The 20,936-nt window shown below is 45.1% G+C and overlaps 1 protein-coding gene across 1 annotated transcript in view; it reads left to right on the plus strand.

Moving 5' to 3' along the window:
- Positions 1 to 845: 845 nt before the first annotated feature.
- The window catches only part of LOC142765981 (uncharacterized), a 125,174-nt gene continuing 105,083 nt past the window's right edge, over positions 846 to 20,936 (plus strand). The window contains exon 1 of the mRNA XM_075867789.1: positions 846 to 3,067. Within this exon, the coding sequence (XP_075723904.1) occupies positions 846 to 3,067 (2,222 nt within the window). The remainder of the gene's footprint in view (positions 3,068 to 20,936) is intronic.

The raw sequence follows: 20,936 nt of genomic DNA on the forward strand, positions 1-20,936 counted from the left end.
CGAACGGGAGGACCACGGCTTCTGCTTGAACCCAAGCAAGCTGCTCGTAGCGTTTGATGAAAGAAAGGACGACCTTGACGCGTACCTTCACAGATTTGAGACGATTGCAAGAAGCCAGACTTGGCCGGAACACCAATGGGCAACTGCTTTGAGTACTTGCTTGAGTGGTGAAGCACTCAGTGTCTGAAGCGATTTAGATTGACTGTGGAAGGATTCCGGGACAGATTTCAGACAGGAAAGCCAGCTCATGTTGAGACGGCTACGCCGTACGCCGCCCGACTTGGCCATAATTTTGACAGATGGATTGAACTTTCAGGGAAGCGCAGGAGTACGATGAGCTTAGAGAGCTCCTTATTAGAGAGCCATTTCTTTCTAGTTGTCACCCAAGCCTGTCACTGTACTTGAATAAGAGGAGAGCTAAGTAACTTGAAGACATGCTTCAATTAGCTGATCAATTCTTGGAAGCGCAGGGTGGCACTAATTTGGCCAAGGTCAAGGAGGAGTGTCCTGAAGATTCGACGAAATCGGCTCCCGAAGAAAAGAAGCGTGCACCGGAGAGCATTCCGCGATGTTTTCTGTGAAACCGAGTAGGTCACCGCGCTAACAACTCTCGAACTAACTTCACGAGCCCTACAGTTGTAAAATGTTTCAAATGTGGTCAGACTGGGCACAAGGCAGACGCATGTCGTATCGGAGCGAGTCAAACTCACCAGGTATCCTGTGCACAAGTGGCACCAAAAACCGTTAAAGACGTCACCGATGGATTCGTAGAGTTGAAAAATGGGGAGAAAATTCCTATTGTGGGTGCTGTAATGACAAAAAAGCAAACAGGTGCTACGAAGGGAATGCCTGTGATGGCTGGAAAAGTGGCGGGAAGGCGTGTAGACGTTTTAAGAGAAACTGGGTGCTCCACTGTAATAGTACGAAGAGACCTAGTCCGCGACAACGAACTCACGGGCCAGACCAGCCTGATTTACACCGTCGACCGTTCGGTCATGAGGCTGCCTGAGGCCAAGGTCAAGATCGAGACGCCCTTCTACAGTGGAACTGTTTCTGCCTTCTGCATGAAGGATCCATTGTATGACGTAATCGCGGGGAACATCGTGGGCGCCCGTTCGCCTGACCAACCCGAACCACTGGAAGAGGACCCAGAGATCAATCCACCATCGATTGCAAACCCTCACAACCAACCAGCCGCGTCCGACGAGGACGTAGTCACCGTTACGACCCGAGCACAGACCAAAGCCCAGTCGAAGCCATTCCAGCCCCTCCCTGCACCCAATTCTGAGGAGGACTCGAGCTTCAGCTATGCCGAGGAACAAATCCAGGACGAGTCGTTAAAACCCTGCTTTGCGCAAATCGACAAGGACCTCAGATGCCGTAATAGTAAATGCGCGATAATGTTCAAGCAGGAAGATGGACTGCTCTACAGGTACTATACGGGGAGGAGTGGTCGACGGATACGACAGCTCTTGGAGCCGAAGAACCGCCGAGAGTCTGTTATGAAGCTAGCCCACGATGGGATAATGGCTGGGCACCTGGGAGCCCAGAAAACCAAGGACAAAATTCAAGAAGAATTCTTCTGGCCAGGTGTCACAGCCGACGTGAAACGGTTCGTGGCGTCTTGCGATATCTGCCTGCGAACTGTGCCAAAAGGAAGGGTGCCACACGTGTCACTCGGCCAGTCCCCCGTCATAGACACCCCTTTTAAAAGGGTAGCTATTAATATAGTAGGCCCTATCAGACCTCCATCTTGTCCAGGAAACCGCTATATCCTGACGCTTGTCGATTGCGCCACGCGCTACCCGGAGGCAGGATTCCTCGGTTCGTTGCTGTTCGCGTACAGAGAGGTTCCCCAGGCTAGTCTCGGCTTTTCACCGTTCGAGCTACTGTACGGCCGACATGTGCGGGGACCCCTGGCGATCTTAAAGGAAGTCTGGACGAACCAAGAGCTGGACGATGAGCTGAAGACAACCTACCAGTACGTATTGGATCTCCGAAATCGTCTAGAAGAGACGTGCCGCCTAGCTCACGAAGAACTCCGAAGGGCGGGAGCACGCTACGCTAAGCACTTCAATCGAAAATCAAGGGATAGAATATTCAAACCAGGGGATAAGGTTCTCATCTTGCTCCCAACTGACAAAAATACACTCTTGATGCATTGGAAAGGGTCCTTCAAAGTGCAGGCCACAATTGGGGACTTCGATTACTCCATAAAGACGCCGAGTGGGCCGACAATTTTCCATGCCAATTTGCTGAAGAAGTATGCGGAGCGGGAAACGAACCGAGATGCCCCACATCAATGCCAAGTCATCGTAGGGGTTGTCGACAATGGAGATGAACAGGAACTACCGGTGCCGGAGTTCGTGCAGACAGAAGGGATTACTGACGTCAAGATCTGCCCAAGTTTGACGGACCAACAAAAGGAGGCGTTGGAGAAAACCATGACAGCGCACTCTAAAATATTTTCGAATGTCCCAGGCAAGACAGATTGGGTGGAGTGCCACCTCGAGACAGTGACGAAGTCCCCAGTCCACGTCAAACAGTACCCGTTACCTTTCGCTACGACTAAAGACATCGAGCTCGAGGTAGAGCAAATGAAAACACTGGGCATATTCGAAGTCTCGAAATCGCCCTATAATTCCCCAGTGCTGCTTGTGGACAAACCGGACAAAACCAAGTGGTTTGTAGTCGACCTCCGGCGCCTGAACAACCTCATAATAGCAGATGCCGTTTTTGCCAGTGCCACAAACAAAAGATACTTCTCTAAGTTAGATTTTGTTAAAGGCTACTGGCAAATCCCACTCTCCCAGCAGTCGAAACCTAAGACTGCGTTTTCGACAAAATCCGGTCTCTACCAGTTTTGCTACATGCCTTTCGGGATCAAAACGGCACCCGCCGTGTTCACCCGACTGATGCGACTAGTCACTGAGGTAATCCCGGGCGTTGAACATTACATACGACGACGTACTCATAACAAGCACGACCTGGGAGGAACACCTATCCACTCTCAGACAACTCTTCGCTCGAATTCAGGCTGCCGGGTTGACCGTGAGACCGAGCAAGTGTGAGTGGGGAATGAATGAGATTGATTTTCTTGGTGATCACGTTGGACAAAACATGCTTGCTTCATTGGGAAGGACTCTCGACAAAATCCAAGCTGCACCCGCCCCAAAGACGAAGCGACAGGTACGCGCTTTTCTCAGGTTGACCAGCTATTACCGGGAGTTCATTGCAAATTATGCCGAGATCAGCACCCCTCTCACAGAACTGATCAAGAAGGGTGAAAGCAACTTAGTAAAATGGACGACGACACACGAGACAGCATTTGCGAAACTCAAGGAATGCATCTCGAACCCTCCCGTGCTCCGCCTCCCAGACTTAACCAAGGAATACATCCTCCGCACCGACGCTTCCGACACCAGCCTCGGGGCTGTACTCTTGCAGTCACATGAAGGTACCCTCCATTCTATAGCATACGCTAGTCGCAAACTACTTCCCCGGGAATCATCCTACAGCACCATCGAAAGAGAATGTCTAGCCCTGGTGTGGGGGATAGAGAGGTTTAATATTTATCTCTACGGAGTTCCTTTCTTGGTCCAGGCTGACCACCAGCCACTCCCATACATAAAACTGGCTAAACAGCTCAACAGCAAAGTGTTGAGGTGGAGCTTGCTTCTGCAAGAGTATCGATTCCGAGTCGAGCACATCAAGGGAAGCGAGAACGTTGGTGCCGACTACCATAGCCGACTTTGAATGTTTTGGAAAGGGTCTGACAGCAGTGAATGCAATAGGCTGTGTTGTTATTCTGTTATCCTGTGTCACAAGTGTCGAACTGTTTGTGCTGTGACGTGATGTATAGTAGTGTGCAATTGTAATGAGAGAACTTTGTACATTTGTATTGTTTGGAATATGTGATGGAGTGTTGTACTCATGTACCTGCGGTTATATCTCATGTGTTGTGAGATTGAATTACAATGTACAATTGTATTGAGTGATCAATTGTGAATGTGACGTGTCATGAGCGACGGACTATGTTACAGTCCTTGAGAGTGTGGGGACTGTTCGCGCTCGTTTGTGTGGTTTCGAATATTATGAGATAATTTTCTTAGTGTGGGGGGCAGTGTCACAAAACGAGCGCTCAAAAAGGGCGTGCCACCGAATTCTCGCGACAAAATGCCGGAGTGATGCCACGGGGTCAGCGATAAAAAAAGAAAGAAAAAGAACATCCAGGGACTCCCCGGGCGCGCGTCCTTCTCCATCCGTTGCGGACGGCTCTCGTACCGTCTCGCGCTTTCCCCCAGCCTTCGCTGCGCATCACGCCGACGAAAGGATGAGAACTTTCTGGAATCTCGCGGTGAAGGTATTTAATTGAGCAGCGGAGACGAGAGATCAGGAGAAGACGGAAGTTAGCGCCAGAGCGCGTAGGGATTCCGCCGTGTAGTCGGCGAAGGTTTTGTCCGTAGAGACAAAGCAGGAGAAGAAGATGATTTCCACCTCAGGGTGACGACTCGAGATTCAGGCAAGAGTGCGTGTTTACCGCTATCGAGCGAAGACGCGTGGCAACCGCTGCGTGTGTGAAGCCGGCGTGTTTGCGGCGAAGAAGTTTGGAGCCTGGAGAGTGGCCAATTGAAGACGTGAGGTTTCCTGGAAGAGAAACTTTGGGGACCGCGGAACGACAGCAGCGCTGGACTTTGAGTGAGTGATTCTCGGAAGAGTATCATCCAGACTTTTGTTCCAAGAACTTTGGACTGAATAGGTTTTCTATCTCTTTAGTCTTTGTGTGTCTTGGTTGTTCAATGCATGCGACTGCATTGTAGTGCGTATTGTTGTCTGTGTCCATTGTTTCGAGTGTGGCTGATTGTACTGTGTAGTACGTTGTTTGATTGGTGACATATTGTACTCAACTATTGTGGAGTGTGCATACTTGTGTATTGTTTTAATCTGCCATTATTGAGAATAGAATTTTGTTTTGTCTGTCAACTCTCGGCTCTAATTTGTTCTTTGGGCCACAGCCGGCATCCGCTGGCGCGCCAAAAAGGACCAGTTCTAAATTGTCCACGCTTTCGTGGTGTGGTTTGGGGGGGCCGATACCTCGGCCCTTGGAATTAGCCCGGCGATCGCCTCCCTAATTAACGGGACCCGTGACAATTGCATTCGTATCTCCTCTTCCATCGAGTAGCCATAAAGGCTTACGTTGTCACAAAAGTCGCGGTTTTTAAGTACTACTCATCATTTACAGTGACAGCAACGCAATAATAAGGAAGAAAGTGGATAAATTCATTGATTGTGTATAAGTTTCAATAAACATTCGTCTAATTATTATAATAGCATGGACTAACAGACGGTGTCAAACTCAACATACTAAGTGACTACGAACAGTCTAAGAGCGATAAATGACAATAGCAGAAGTGAGCAAATGTTTAGAGTTTTTTTATTTGTCTGACGCTTCCGTGGATCTTGAGATCCACTCAAATAGAAGGTGGGGCACCGAGAAAAAAGCACGCACGAAGTGAGCGCACCTGTAGAAGGTTCTAGCTTTCGCACCGGGCATATTTTACTCATTAAGACGAAGGCCTTAGATGCTCTCAATAAAACCATTTTATTAAAAAGCTCGGGCTGAAGAATTGGTAGCCTCACTTTTTGAAAACATATTGTAGTGAGATGAGAACATGAAAGCGTATAAAAGTAATACGAGAGTCCAAACTGCATTCATTTACATTGCAAGGTACAATGACACGACTGCAGGTATTTGTACGTTTGAAAATCTTGTTGATTTGCTCGCCCAGTTCTATTTCATCAGCGAGGCAGTACGCGTCACAAAATCCATCATTTTTCTGCCGGTGTTGACGTTCAAGCCTGCAACGTCGACAGGATCAAGAAAGGAAGTGCAAATACCCAACTATAAGCGGTATTAAATTCCTCGTTGTGGGTTCTTTAACAAAATAGTGTGATATGACTAGATTTGACCATGAGCGTATTAAAGTAGTCGTAGTGAGCGGAAGCCTGCATGAGCGCACGAACGCGAAGCACTGGTTGTAGTGAGTTTGATGTACACGGGATAGCGTAAATGGCAGACTCCCAATAATGACTTCTTACAATGTCACCTTTTATGCAGCTGAGACACTGCCTGCACACTACTTGAAGGCGATGTTTACTGCGGACAAGGGTACGCTTCTATTGGGTCGGGACAACTAGTCCTGCGGGTATTCCCCTCACACACTACAAGTTGGCAAGCAGGCACTGTGGCAGTTATTTGCGCCAGCACCAGTAAGGAACGCTCACGTGTTTTCTGTACACTGCGGGCACTGCGCCTGCTTTCTATCGGATTGGTCAAACTAGGCGCCTTCTTCCTCTTCTAACCACTACCACAACGACACAGCTTTCACCAAGCAAGTGAACTGACGCATCCACGTTAAGTCTCCATTTCCTGCTTCAATACATGCTCTTCTTAGAGACAAAGCTCCTAAATGCTTGAGTCTGGCCAATCCTTGTATGTATGTATGTACGTGACCACATATAGTTCCACCTCTGCAAAGTGCCCCCTACTTTTTCCTTGCAAACATCCCACTACGCCCCATCACAGATCCACCACTTCATCGACCGTAAATCAAACAGTGTTGAGAAGTAGCCAATATAAAATGCAAGACGGTCGTTTACCTGTATCCAGGTTCGCGTTCAAGAACCATGGACTGTCCCACTGTGTCCATCCCATCTTTCTACGAGACCGCCATTAGTTCCACCTTTGCAAACTGCCCACTACGCCACACCACCGATCCACCGCTTCACCTACCGTGAAGATGTTATAATGAAGAGAGAATGGAAGCGACGTATAGCTACCACTTATGATTAATAAAATTTCTTGTATATATGTAAACAGTGTGTGTCACGTTTTTTTTATGATGTAGTAGGCGATATTCGTGGATGGTTTCACGGTTTAGAAATTAAACTCTCCAATGCTTCGCCCGATTAATCAGTATTTACTTTGGGGATATGCTGTGATTTTTTCTTCGTGTGAAGCTTCGTACGCACAACATAAATCCGAAACGATAATTTATTTTCTTTGCTCCCTCTCTTACTGAGCGAAGGTGAACTTTTAAGCGAAATTCCACGAATTGTTCACGTTTTCTTCTTCTAACAACTATGCTAAGAGAAGCAGCAGGTCCTCCTTAACTATTGTCAAAATTCACTTCAGTCAACACTGAAATACCCCATTCGGATATACCATTTTGGTCGAATGGTTGAATTGTTTTCTGGAAGACCGTTAAAAAGCCACTTTTCTACTATTAGCATAGCGCTATTGCAGTACCTTATATACAACTGGAAAATTGAAGGTCCCACGTAGATGCAACAAAGGAAAAATGTCCCAAATAGATGTTCCCGCCAATTTGTTACCATTGCTACGTTACCGAAATTTCAGTTTTCCCGCAGAAAAGAAAGCAACAGCCTGTCGGTGCGCCACCACCACACTGAGTAAAAGAAAAAAAAAAGCACTTTTCATCATAAAATAAGAAAAGTCGTCTATTGCGTTCGAATGCGTGGAAAAATTACATGCTAAATATAAATTTCTGTGCATTTGATATTTCTCTCATGACGCCTCATGGTCTCTAAACAGGGAAGGTGATTCTGCAGCGCTGAGGAGACGTGTTCTGCAATGTCATTACTGAATGCATCTATGTCAACTTGAAGAAGGAGATCACGACACAAACTTCCTATGTTATTTACTTTACGCGGCTTCACATCGGTCCTATGCGCTGCAGAAACACCAGCAGTATTGACACAGAGCACCGAATAAAATAAATATCACTCCACGAAAAAAAAGCAGTATACGGATAGTAGTTTTGCTACACAAAAACAATCGTCGTCTGAATTCATTTCTCGCGTTTCCTTTCTTGAATACTCGGCGATGGCCACTTTCCTGCCGGCGCGCGCGTTATCAATATCACATTGATAACGCGTGCACCGTTCGCGACCGCAAACTACCGGAACCGCGGTGATAGCGCGAACAAAGTACTCGCAGTAGAGGACGATTGTCGTTGTGTAGCACATACACTCCCCAAATTCTAATTTTTTTGGAGTCTAGAGTGTGTACATATTCTACAGAGGATGCTTTCTCCTCCAAACAGAGGCCCGATAAAACATTCGCATACTGCTTGTGGTCTAGTTAAAATAACAAGAACATCTCCTTATGGTTGCGGAATGCCGGAAATATAAGTACAATTCTCGCAACCAAAAGGCTGCCTCCGCCTCAATCTAAAAAATGATCTGAGTAAAAATGGTTTCGGTTCCTCCCAGAACAATGATCGTCATCTATCTTGCGTTCCTTTGTTAGCATCATTGCCTCGCGCCCGGCACTGAGGTGTCCAACGACATGCACGCTATCAGTGTGACATAGGGAAAGTGGCCAGCGCCGACTTTTGAAGAAAGGAAGCACAGGCGAGCCGTATGACGATTATTGTTGTGGGACAAAACAGACGTTTTTTTTTTTTGACTCGATCATTTTTCGGAGTGAACGAAAAAAAGAAATTGAGGCCAACTCGCCAAAGTATGGACTGCTACCGCCACCTCTCGACGACTGAGTAATGCATCAAACAAGACTTGTGCTGCTGCCTACCGGCAACTGAAAAAAACATGAAGAGCTTCACGGGATGGCGGTTCATTTGAAACTCGTTTATCTTGTCGCTCTTTGAAACAGCAAGCTTCTATGCTTTTTTTACTATTTAATCTAAGTGGGACTAAGACGCGTGCTCCTGGAATTAAACATTCCTAGTAACTCTCTTCGCCTACAAAGCGATATTTCTGGCTCACATTACCAGCCTATCTTAGTTGCCGACAGGCGGCAACAGAGTTAAAGATTCCACCAACCTGGGTTGTGGCTTGTTTAATGTTGCGTTTCTCTTATTATATTTTCTTTTCTCGGGTTTATTTATTCTCTATATTTCAGCGAACATGACAAGCTGCCAGAAACATATCACTGATATATTTATATATTATTTTTTTATTTCTAACTAGTTTTCCACCACAGTAGCTCTACACGTAAGGTGTCGCACTGGTGAGCTACAGTGCCCCGGTTCGATCTCCGGCCATGGTGGGCGTGTTTTGGTGGTAGCCGAATGCAAAGAACGCCTGTGTACTTACATTGAGGTGCACGTTTATGAACACCATGTGGTCAAAATTTATTCGGTATGCCTCGCTACAGTGCACCTGATATCCTGGCCTTGGCACGAAAAATGTCAGCAGCAATTAATATTCGCCATGATGAAAAGTTCGGATGAAGTCGACATCAGGATGGGCTCCCTTGAAGCAATCACGAGCTGCTTTTCCTTAACGGGAGCTTTTATACGTCCTTCCTACACTGAAGGTGAGCGAGCTGGCAGGAGTGTTTCTGGGGGAGGAAATGCTTTACAGCCCCAGAATGCGTGATTTTGACAATTTTTTAAAGATGATAGTCTTTCTTGGGGACCTTCGACGCAGAAATTTCTGTCTTTCTTTCTGTCTGTCTGTCTGTCTGTACATTTGTCTGTTTGTCCACTCTTACCTGCTTTGAGTACTTGAAACGGCCGACCCCATACGCAGCAACCACCAATGTCGCTCAAGGTTGAGCATTCGTGCTTGTGCAATTGTCAATTAAAAAGCAATTATTGCGCATGTCTGGGGCACCATAACAGCACGCATACATTCTGCATATGCATCTCTTACTAGAAAACGCATACATAATAATTTTAAACACTATTATAAAAAATTTAGTAAAAAAGTAGCAACTACAAGCAAACAGGTAGTAACTGCAGCGCTTACTTTTTTTATAGAACCATTACTACCCTTTTGCAACCAGTTTACTACCTACGGTAATAAACAGCTACTAGCTGCAGCCGGTACTAACATTTTGCGACCTGTTTTCTACCTGTGTTGGTAAACAGTTAGTAACTGCAATGAAAGAGGTAGTAACTGCATCCGTTACTTCCTATCTAGCTCTATTACTACCTTTTTGCTACCCGGCTGCTGACAATTTAATCCAAAACAGTGTGTGATTCCGATTCTGATAATTTATGAGAGGAATCGTCACGACGTATCTTCATTAAACGGAAAAATTACGCAGGAGATATTCGTAGATCAAGAAAAAAAAATGTTTTAAATTACGCAACCGAGATATGTAAACATCATTCTGATATTGCCGAAACGAAGAAGTACAAGTTAACAAACCATAAGCAAGTGCTACACGCGTTGTACTAGACATTAGAAATAAACTTAGTAATTTACAGAAAATTAACAATATCGGTGGATCAATATAACAAGATGGTCACAATTATTCCGGAGGACGGTAAAAATTATTCCACCATGACATTTCTCCAAATATTATCGTTGGTCGGGCACGTCACACCCCAAAAACGATTATTACCTTTTAACCGCTGATATACTAGCTGTGTGAAGCACTCAAATGCACTGAGACTATGTTTATAAGTAAGGTACCTTGTTTCGGTCACTGTAAATAATTCCTTTTTGTGGCCCATTTATAATACATAGATATGACATATCTTTTTTGTAGTAAGGCTGATTAAAGTCTTATGCTACGTTCCTAAACACACACAGTCAGGTAGTATGGTATAGCGCTCCAGATTCACAATTGCTGTAATTCATTCTCTTCCCTGTTCCAGACATGCATCTGCAAAGTAGTGGCTATATACACCCCACGTGTACTTTATACTGTAGCACCAAAACATAGTGAACTTCTTAAGTCTATGTGTTCTTCGCGTTCATTGCACACCACGCAAGATTACCCGAAGCTATGGAGTAATAAGACATCACTTGATCAACATTAACAATGAAGAAAAACTATGCCAACATAAATAAACAGGGTAGTATAGGTTGCTACTTTTTTTCTTGAAACCTTTAAAAGTTACTACGCATGAGTGATAGCGGCTACGGTAGTAAGAGTTACAAATGCTGGTAGTAACAGCAAAGGTGGTAATGTTATCATGCTCACCGTTACTAACTGCGCTTACTACCAGGGTTGCAACATAGGTGACAAGCCGTTACTGCCCTAAAGTTAGCAAGTACTACTACTTTTTTTTCTAAGAGTGCTATAGTGCTTATCATGCTACGCTTACCATGCAACGCTTGCATGGAACGGGAAGTGTTTCCAACGCTTTGCTAAGAGGAGATGGAGGTGGCACCTACCCGTCGCCTCGCATTCTACACCTTATCACCTCGGAGACGGGCGCTCACGGCCGCGCGCTTTTTTTTCCAAACGAAACTGCCAGATGTCGCTCATGGCTCACGTGTGACATGACTTGATGCGCTCGTGAGCCTCCGCTGCACGCTCGAGGCACTCTAACGCAGCGCCTCCCGAATATCAATCACCGATTTTCTTGCGCAGCCCGAACATCAAATAAATGTTTTTTAGATGCGGAAGCATCTTATACTCGCGCCTTGTAGTGCGCCGTCCACGCCGTCCGCGCCGTCCGCACCGCTTCTCGAACATTCGACAGCTGACGCGCGCGCATGCGCCGTCGCGCCGTCGCCCACTCTTCCACCATCTGTGCATCCCTTCCTCCTCTACACACCGCGCGCGCTTCACTCCTCCACCATCCATCTGTGCACCCTTCCTCCTCTGCACACCGCGTTCGACATCTACAATTCTCCTGATTCTCCAGTGGACGCGCATGTGGCGTCGCGCTTCGAGAACATTCAACAGCTGACAGTGCATGCGCCGTCGAGCTGTATATATACTCAAGGTCGGCGCTCGCTCGCTCAGTTGCCGCTCGTCGGTTGGTTTGTACGGCGCGTCGACGTCCAAGGTCGCGGTGAAATGAATTCCAACGAATCCACAAACACAATGATCGACGTCCCTTCGACCAGCGCCGCCCTTTCGCATACGTGTGTACGTGTTCACTCATTTAACACCCCCTCCTACAACCACGTTAACCAATTTAGCCATCGACCCAAGTAAGTCGCAATTTAACACCCCATTTCACAACCACGTTAACCAATTTAGCCATCGACCCAAGTAAGTCACACTTTAACACCCCGTTAACCAATTATATGCTCCGCCTCCTCCTCAGTGTTCTCCCGAGGGAAGCTGCGGGCATTTTTTTTCACTCTCTCCACGCGCAAGACTATCGTCTTTCGACGACATTTGCAGATTACATGCAGATACGGGGCCAACTTTTTGTTTCTACTTTTTTTTAAATTTCTTTTCTTTTCTGTTTCTCTCTTTCTTTCTTTTACCCCCCTCGTTCTCTTATTCATCACAGTTATTTCATCCAACGCTGGACAAATCGGTGCTTGCGTTATCAGGGCAAACACGAAGAGAATGAAAACAGGACGTGCTGGTTCATCACAATATATAACAGTTTGTTACCAGCAAACCTGAAAAAATTTCACTTGCTATGGGTAGATGGCCACTGCGGGATTTATTCAAATGAGATGGCAGACTCGTTAGCCAAAGCATCTTTATGTGGACCACTCTTACCTATTCTACCTGATTTCGCCTATGTAACAACACTCAGATATAGAAATGCTTGTTTGCACAAGGAAATATAAAAATTATCATTGGATAAAGACAGAGACTTCGTACATGTAAGATTTTGCTGGAACAAACAGTGGTGTGTATCTCGGCAGTTAGAAATTACAATCACCAGATTACGATCCTAAATTCCGCACCTGTATTTATACCTACATAAAGCTAGACTCACAGCATCTCCGTTATGTCACGTTTACAAGGAATCAGAATCAATAGATCATTTCTTTTTATCCTGTCAACGATATTCTTATCAAAGGAAAAGATACCTGGTCGAACCAATCGAGAAGCTAGGTTCAAAAATAAACGTGGCAGTAATTTATCCTTCGGAAGAATTACATTAGGTTATAGCCACAGGAAGGTTTACTCTGCCGTGTGCGCGTACATAATGGCAACAAAAATATTACCTTGTTAGTCTATTCTTATTATTATTTCCGGCTACGAGACTACCTGAATGCCTGACTCAAAACTAACTCACTTGATGATCTTGCCGCCCGGTTCTTGGCCGATCCCCCTTTGTGGGCGAGTGCCAGCAAAGCTAAAGGCTCATCATCACTATCATAACTGTCGACGTGAAATGTCTTAAAGCGACGTTCAGCTGCTTCTCTGTTATATTATTCTTTCAGAAAATAGTTCCTCCCTTTCTGGGCGTCTTTTTTGGTCGACAAATACAATGATAATTTACCTTTCTACTGGTTTGAAATATGTGTTGTCGAGCAGGCATCCGGTACTTGGCACACTAAGAACGTACGTACTAATTAAAGTCGTATATATCGTTTCTGATAGAAAGTAGCGGGAGTGTAGTTTTCAAGGGACAAAAAGCGAGCAAGGCTGAGTGGGGAATAATAGTTTTTGCGACACGAGTACTTCGCGAACGATGCAACAGCTTTTGAAGCGTTCATTTCTTGAGCTAGGCACGAAATGTTCTATATACCGTTTATTTCAAAATGTCTAGATACGGTCGAATGAAAGCGCCAGTGTAATCCACGCAGCTATGCTGTGGCTTTTAACTTTACAAATAATAATATTATTAACTACTATAGCTCGCGTGTTACCTCGCTAAACCACTATGCGATTATAAGAGACGCCGTAGCTGCGGGCTCTTCATATCTACGAGCCTCCACCTTCTTATTATCTTCGGCCTTGTTTCAAATGTCACAGGCAGAGTAAAATCACAAGCCACCATGATGTTATGTACCAATCCCGACCACGGCGGCCGCATTTCCGTTGGGGGCGAAACTGCTCGAGTCCCGTGCATTTAAATTTGGGTGCACGTTAAAGGATCACAGGTGGTCGAAATTTCCGAAGCCCCCTACTACGGCGTGTCTCATAATCATATGGTGGTTTTGGGATGTTAAAATCCAATGGTTATTATATTTTGTCATAATAAAGCTATAACAATTCCCATTTACAAAGATAATTTGTTGCTTCAGTTATGAGGGCCTCGTCCAGCGTCAATGCGTTTTGTCTTCTCTTTTCGAATTCTAACTTTCGTGCACTTGAATGAAATCAATTTAATTCAAAGTTTATTATTATACCTGTAAGGACATTGATGACCAGTTTACGTCCAATACAAGGGTTTGGCATGGTCAGACGACTATGGATAATCTCCATGCGTTATATACATCACGTCATCTGTCAACAACAAGTTTTTTCTCTTTCGAAAGTTCGCTAAGAAGCCCGTTTCACATTGTCTACACACCAATGGTGCTCTTGCACGTTGCACGCTCGAGTTTGTCTACAATTATTGCCCTTTTACTTCTGCGCATCAATTGAAGCACCTACTGAGCGTTTCTTTTATTTGATACCTCTTCTTATTGTCGCCCCTGAATCCGCTAGTCTTAGCGTGCGTGCGTGCGTGCGTGCGTGCGTACGTGAGTGCGTGTGCGCCTAATTGATCTAACTGACGTCTATCTGGCATCCAAGTCTGGCTATTCGTAAAGCAAGAGTGCGCGGTAACATCGAAATCGTGGTCACTTCTGGGTTCAACAAGCACCGACAAACTGCCTATAAAACAGTCCACTTCATTTCGTCTATACCTCTAGTTGCCCTAGCAGGCCAGCGCAGTTCCGTACGCAATCAAGCACTCAGATGATGAGAGAACAGCTCATTGCAAACACGCACAAAACACAATTCAAGACGGCGCAACGATCCCCCTTGTGAGCGGGCCCGTCAGCAGTAACAGCCACGGGCCATACTGATTGTCCCGTCCAGGATTATTGCGGCAGCTGCCGGAGCAAGTCCACCCCGACGCCGACGGCGGTACGTGCAGACTCGCGCGGGGTCGTAGCCTGCGCGGTGCGTCGTGACCAGAGGGTGTGGCGGATGTTGTTCGGCGCAACCGATAGGCGACGCCACTGGCGGCGTCCACTGCGTACGACCCCTGGGCGGGTGATCAACCCTCCCGCTCCGCTCTCGTTGTCGGTCACTTAATGTTATAGTCGCGTGCTGTTCCTGATATTGTTGCTAGCCGTGTACGTTACTTGCTTTTCGATGAACAAAGAGGCACCGGGATCACCTCGTAGGGCCTTCCATAGCTGAATTGACAGTGTACGGCTGCCTCCAGGAATTTTCGGCTAGATCACCTTGTGAGATCATCGGGCTCGGGCCTGACATGTTTTTTTTTGTTTTTGTATGCAGTGGAGAATCGGCGATCAATGTAGTTGCCATAACTGCACTGTTTTGTTCGATATTTATACCCCGTTGTATGAGGACGTCTGTCAATTTACAAATATCACAATATTCAAGGCACTTTTTTGAACGCGATATGTCGAGCAGCAATTTTCTTTTCATTTCTTCCGTTCTAATTTCAGTGGTGACGGAGTTACAGAAAGTGAACTTCAGCATGGTTTAACTACACAATTATTTTTCTAACACATATAAACGCAAAAGTAAAACCTGAGGACACACAGGACAAACAACTTTATTTGGTCCTGAGAGGCAAGGCAGCGGGCCAACTATGTAGGTCCCCACCCAGCCGTTGGCTAGTCCCATGTCGGAACAGAGAGGCCATGCCTCTCCGCTCGTTCACGGGCCCTCTGGACAGCCTGAAGCTGGACGTCTTGTCTGGGGTCTGTGATTGCCGTCGTCCAGTCTTCTTCTGTTTTAAAATCCTGTAACGCAGGGCACTGCCAGAGCATAAAACCTGAGGGCCCTACAGTTTCCATGAGCCAATGCATTGAGAAACTAAACAATACAGTGTGCATGCAATATATTACCTTCAAAAATGGCAGATGGCACTACCTTAGCCTCGCATTATTGTGCAGCGCTGTCCAGTCAATACTACATATCATATCAGCCAATGTTTTTCATAGGAAATGACGCTGACTTTCAACTACATTATTAGGAGAACCAGCGGGAGTATTATTCCTCAGTCAGCGCATATGTCTCCGCTGACAGTTTATCCACCCCACGCCTTGGGCGATAAACGTTTACAACAGTGCGAATATTTCGCACCATATGAAGGGCTAAGATGCACGTCCACCTTTCAGTGAAATTATAACTTCTGACTCAAACAGACATCCAGGGCAGCTAGTGCGGCGGTTGCATTCAAAGCGTCTCACTGGTGGAGACCACGTGAGACACTCTTCTATGTCAACCTGGTTTTCATTTAGACGAAAATGGTTCTTCGGGCTTAAACAGCGATGTCTACGCAGCACTAAATAGAATTGCTAGTAGATTGGTAAACAAAAAGTTTAAGTATGGAGCATGCTAGGAAAGCAGTCATAATATTTTATTGTCGCCCTAATTCAATTTTAACCCCGGCATTCTCATCGCTGTCAAAATCGTGTTTGCGCCGAACATTATTGTGCGATGCCTGTTTTCTTTTTTCAATGCAGCCTCGCTACAACCATGAAGTAATCAGAATAAGCTCGTTGTATTTTGCGTCTTTGTTGACTGACGATCACTCTAATTTTATGCCTTTCGCCACACATTGATTTTTCTCACTTCACAAGCTTCGCACCTAGGGCTTTTGCCTACAGGATATGTATAGTACAAAAAGCAGATTATGAAATATCTCGACGAGGATTACAAGGTTATGGCTACCTCAGGCTAGACGGTGAACTAAATGACGTAGAGAATGAATATTAAAGACATTAGTCAGCCATTGCAAGAAGGCTGCATGTATTCCACGGTTCGAAAGAAGGAGGTTAATTGAAAAATTAAGAACTAAGAAGGAAAGTGAAATCATCGATACGAAGAGAGAAACTTTTTTTTTTTTCAGTCAATGAAGTCCAGGCATTGCCCATCACCCCGGCCAGCATACCTTCTTAAACGACAGCAACAGAGGCTTGACTGATGATGTCTTGCATGGATACCGGGGCCTGGGCTACGAAGCTGGGCCTCTCAAAATTCTACAGTGTGCGGACCATTGTCCACATTATGTTGACCAAACTTGCCACCCACCCACATAATTTTTACGGAGACCGCAAAGCTTCTGTGTGCCACTTGCTGTAAAGTACTGGGTTTAGGGGACCCTGCAGTGTGTAACTTTCGCCACATAACCACGTCCGTGAGTGGACTGATAGCTCAGAAGTTATTGATTACATGCATATTCAATATACAGGTGACTCTTGTGGTACTGCGCCATTTCTTGTGTTGTGCACAAGTGAAAAACTTTTCGAAAGCAAAACTGTGATTGTGCATAGTCAGTATGAAAGATGTAGGCATAGTTCATATGATGCCGCTGTCTCCATTGCGCTCATTCTCCACTCCAGTTATGAACCGACAGGCCCTTTTCAATTTGTTACTACAGGACAAAACACGTTTATTTCATATTCTTCTCAGTTATAATCACATAGAGGATATCTACCGTTCTTATGCTGCGTTTAAGCATATAGTTTTCATTTCTTTTGTTTCATTTTTTTACAGCGAAAGCTCTTCTGGGATCAGAACACAAGTCACGTTCGGCGCCGTAGTTGCCCGCCGAAACCGCCGCCGGTGTCCGTAACCAATATTGCAAGAAATAGTTTCAAACATTAAATTCCGTAAATATATAGAAAACACTAAGGAAACAATGACATTCAAACCCAGGTCGGCTTCGTGCTAGCCCAGTAATCTACCGTAGAGCCACGCCGGCGCCTCAAACTCATTTGAAAACTGGCCTCAGGCAGGCTTGTTGTCAGGAAAGTAATCGGGGTATTGTAAGCGTTTTAGAACATTGAAAGAACACTCAGACGTAACACAATTCGAATTGCGCAAAGAGTGGGTCATCCAATATGATCCAACCCATTGCAAAAGCTTGTTCTTGTTCACGTATTAACTGTGGCGGGTACCCACTTCAGGCCTAATTCTTGATCGTAAGCCACTGAATAAAAAAAAATTGGCAGCATATCCACGGAGTGAATAATGGCGAATGGGGCGAAGCATTTGTCCGTCCATTCGTTCTTGCTTCCGTCCATCCATGCGTCCGTCTGTGTGACTGTCCATGCATCCATCCGCCCGTCCGTGCGTGCGTCTGTTTATGCATCCACCCCTGCGTATGTTCATGCGTCCATCAATGCATCTGTCTGTGTGTCCGCTATTCAACACTCCAAGTATTTTTTCATCATATATTCCCCATATGGAAGCATCGCCATCCAGCGGACATTCCAAAGACTAAACGAGAGGTGGCACACGCACACTTTCTTACGGCTTGCGCTTCGTGTCTACTTCCCACCTTTAACCACCTCGAGTTCATGGTATATACTAGTTCACTGTATTATTGCACTGTGGCCCGACGCTCGCTAAACCTTTCTAAAACCCAGGAGGTTACGCCCAGCGATTATAACGTAGCAACCATTTCTTGTCAGATGTGCTCAGCGTACATGTCAATGGCTGCTAATGGGGATCGCAGTGTGCGCTTTAACTAGAAGCCGAATGCTCCTGTCTCTCATTCCCCATCAGCATCCATTGGCATGTACAATGAGCACTATTTTTTATTATTCAACACCGCACAGAAGAAATCTCTCACCGGCACTACCTTGGAGGTCAAAATGTTATACTTGCTACATAGTACAATGGCTACGAGAGACGAATGGGTGCCGTTATAAGGAGCTTCGCCCCTAAAATTATGCACAGTATCCCTAGAATGTACGTATGGGATACCACGCTTCTCTCAAGAATAATGAAGAATAGCATAGTGAATGCCACGCAACTACACAAAAATTATGACTGTTTTGGGCGTAGTGGGTACCCAGCAAGTGTGCTGGCAGCAGTTACTCAAAGAATGTTAAGAAAAGGCTCTGAAAGGTCGCTCTTATATCTCTCGCTGTGACAGTGCTGTGCATTCCGTGCAGGCCTGGCGCTTTTTTTTTTGTTATCTATCATCTAACCCTTGGCTTTTTCAAATCTACTCTTCGCATTGTTCCTTTCCCCATACATCAAGTGTAGACGGGTCATGCGTATCTCTGCAACGTTAAGCCGTCTACCCTCAAAAGTAATTGTTGTTTTCACTCAATCATTGGCCCACGCTTTTGCGAAAACGCCGTGCTAACTGTGTGGCAAGATGACAAGCGGTGTTCGTTGTATTACAATGTCTAAAGGTGGATGTGTGCTTGCAATGTAGCAACTTTTACCTATACGTGTTTTTTTTCTCTTTCCTACCATCCTCTGGCATCCTCATTAATCAAACGTTGAAGCTTCTCGCTACGTGCACTGCTCACATTCTTTCTAACTGAGTGCCCGTTCCGCGGGTGTTACATTCAAACATCTGGCGGGAACAACGCAGCAACAGGTCTTGGGCAATGTAACGGCATATGGCCAGCGAAGGAAACTGTATTCCAAGCGAGTGGGCGGTTCTTTTTCATCATGTCTCTTAAGTACCTCGTTAACTGGCTGTCAGTCGTTGGGATTGAAACGTAGACCCTCGAGGAAGCAAAGACGTCAGAGTTAGTTGCATGCGTCCGGGCATAAGAAAAAAATAATCCACGCATATCTACGAAGTGAATGCTTATGGTGGGGTAGAAGCAGTGTGCAGTGTATCATGAATCGCGCCATCTATTTTGCTCTGTTTAACAGGCTTTTGTTTTGTTCTGGTCAACCTTTTGTGTTGCATTATACTTCGATATACGGGTGGTTGAATGTCTGTGTTTGTCCGTTGTTATGGCTTTTTATTTTGGTTCTTCTAGTTAACAGCTTTCTATTTTGATAACCTCTTTGTATATCACTAACTTTTCGGTTTCTAGATCAGCTGTAGACGCCGGGCGGTGGTTTGTCAACGAAGAGACATAGTGCGGTCTAAAAGTGCTACGCCCTTATGAGTCTGTCCACAGCTTTTTTTTTTTTATGGCAGAACACGCATTCCAATTATTATAGCCTTACCATATTACTTCACTGGTGCTCGCAATTGCCGTCGTTTTCATACCATCCACAAATTTCAAATCTCCTCGACGATACATGGTCTTTCATGAACTTCTCTCTCCGTTCGTGTTATACGACAAGCTTCTTCACTGAAACATTTTTTTTTCCTATAGGGTAACACAATCGTTAAAGAATGGGCCATTAAATGATAAATTATAGTTTCGAAAAGTGTCACAAAAAAAGTCGTGCTGTCTTTTCTCTTGATAAACAATAAGAAAGTGTAAACGGTGCCACACGATTCTAACTATCCACGTTATTATTCACGCGTTTCCTTTATGTTGTTTTTTTTTCTTACCGTATCATGCACTAAATAAATTAGTGCAGCTTTTTACTACACAGAAAAAGTGCACCACATTATTTTAATTATTCTCTCACCCACTCATCTTCCAAAGTACCTCAAGTTAGGGTCCATCACGATACGAACCTATCGTTTTTAGTGTTTCGTAACTCGTAATAACTTGCGACGTCAAAAAATAACTCTATCTTCACAAACCAATTTCCTATAGTGAACTGTGCAACATATATAATAATGCTCTTTAAATCACTTTAAAAAAGAAAGACAAGCAACGAGGTACGTACCTGCTGCAGTTCTCGCATGGAAAGTAATTGAATGTGTGGTGTAGTGCGCTCTTAGCGGGACAACAGACCGCACAGAGCCTAAACCACTCCTTTTGAAAATTATATGTTCAATTCAATTGACAAAGTTCAACTATAATGAAGGGCGCAGGCTTTCACGACCTCCTTCGAGTGGCCCTTGCTGATAGTGTTGCATGTGGCTGCGCCTGGTGCATGCAGCACTACCAGAAAGGGTGTGAAACTCTGTGCCCTTCGCAATAGTTAAATATTGTCAATTGAATTGAACAGAGAATTTTGAATTCGAGTGTTGTGACACTGTCCTAAACGTATATATATATATATATATATATATATATATATATATATATATATATATATATATATATATATATATATATATATATATATATATATATATATATATATGTGTGTGTGTGTGTGTGTGTGTGTGTGTGTGTGTGTGTGTGTGTGTGTGTGTGTGTGTGTGTGTGTGTGTGTGTGT

Source organism: Rhipicephalus microplus, chromosome 6, assembly GCF_043290135.1.
Source record: "Rhipicephalus microplus isolate Deutch F79 chromosome 6, USDA_Rmic, whole genome shotgun sequence".
In the NCBI taxonomy this organism is placed as follows: Eukaryota; Metazoa; Arthropoda; class Arachnida; order Ixodida; family Ixodidae; genus Rhipicephalus; species Rhipicephalus microplus.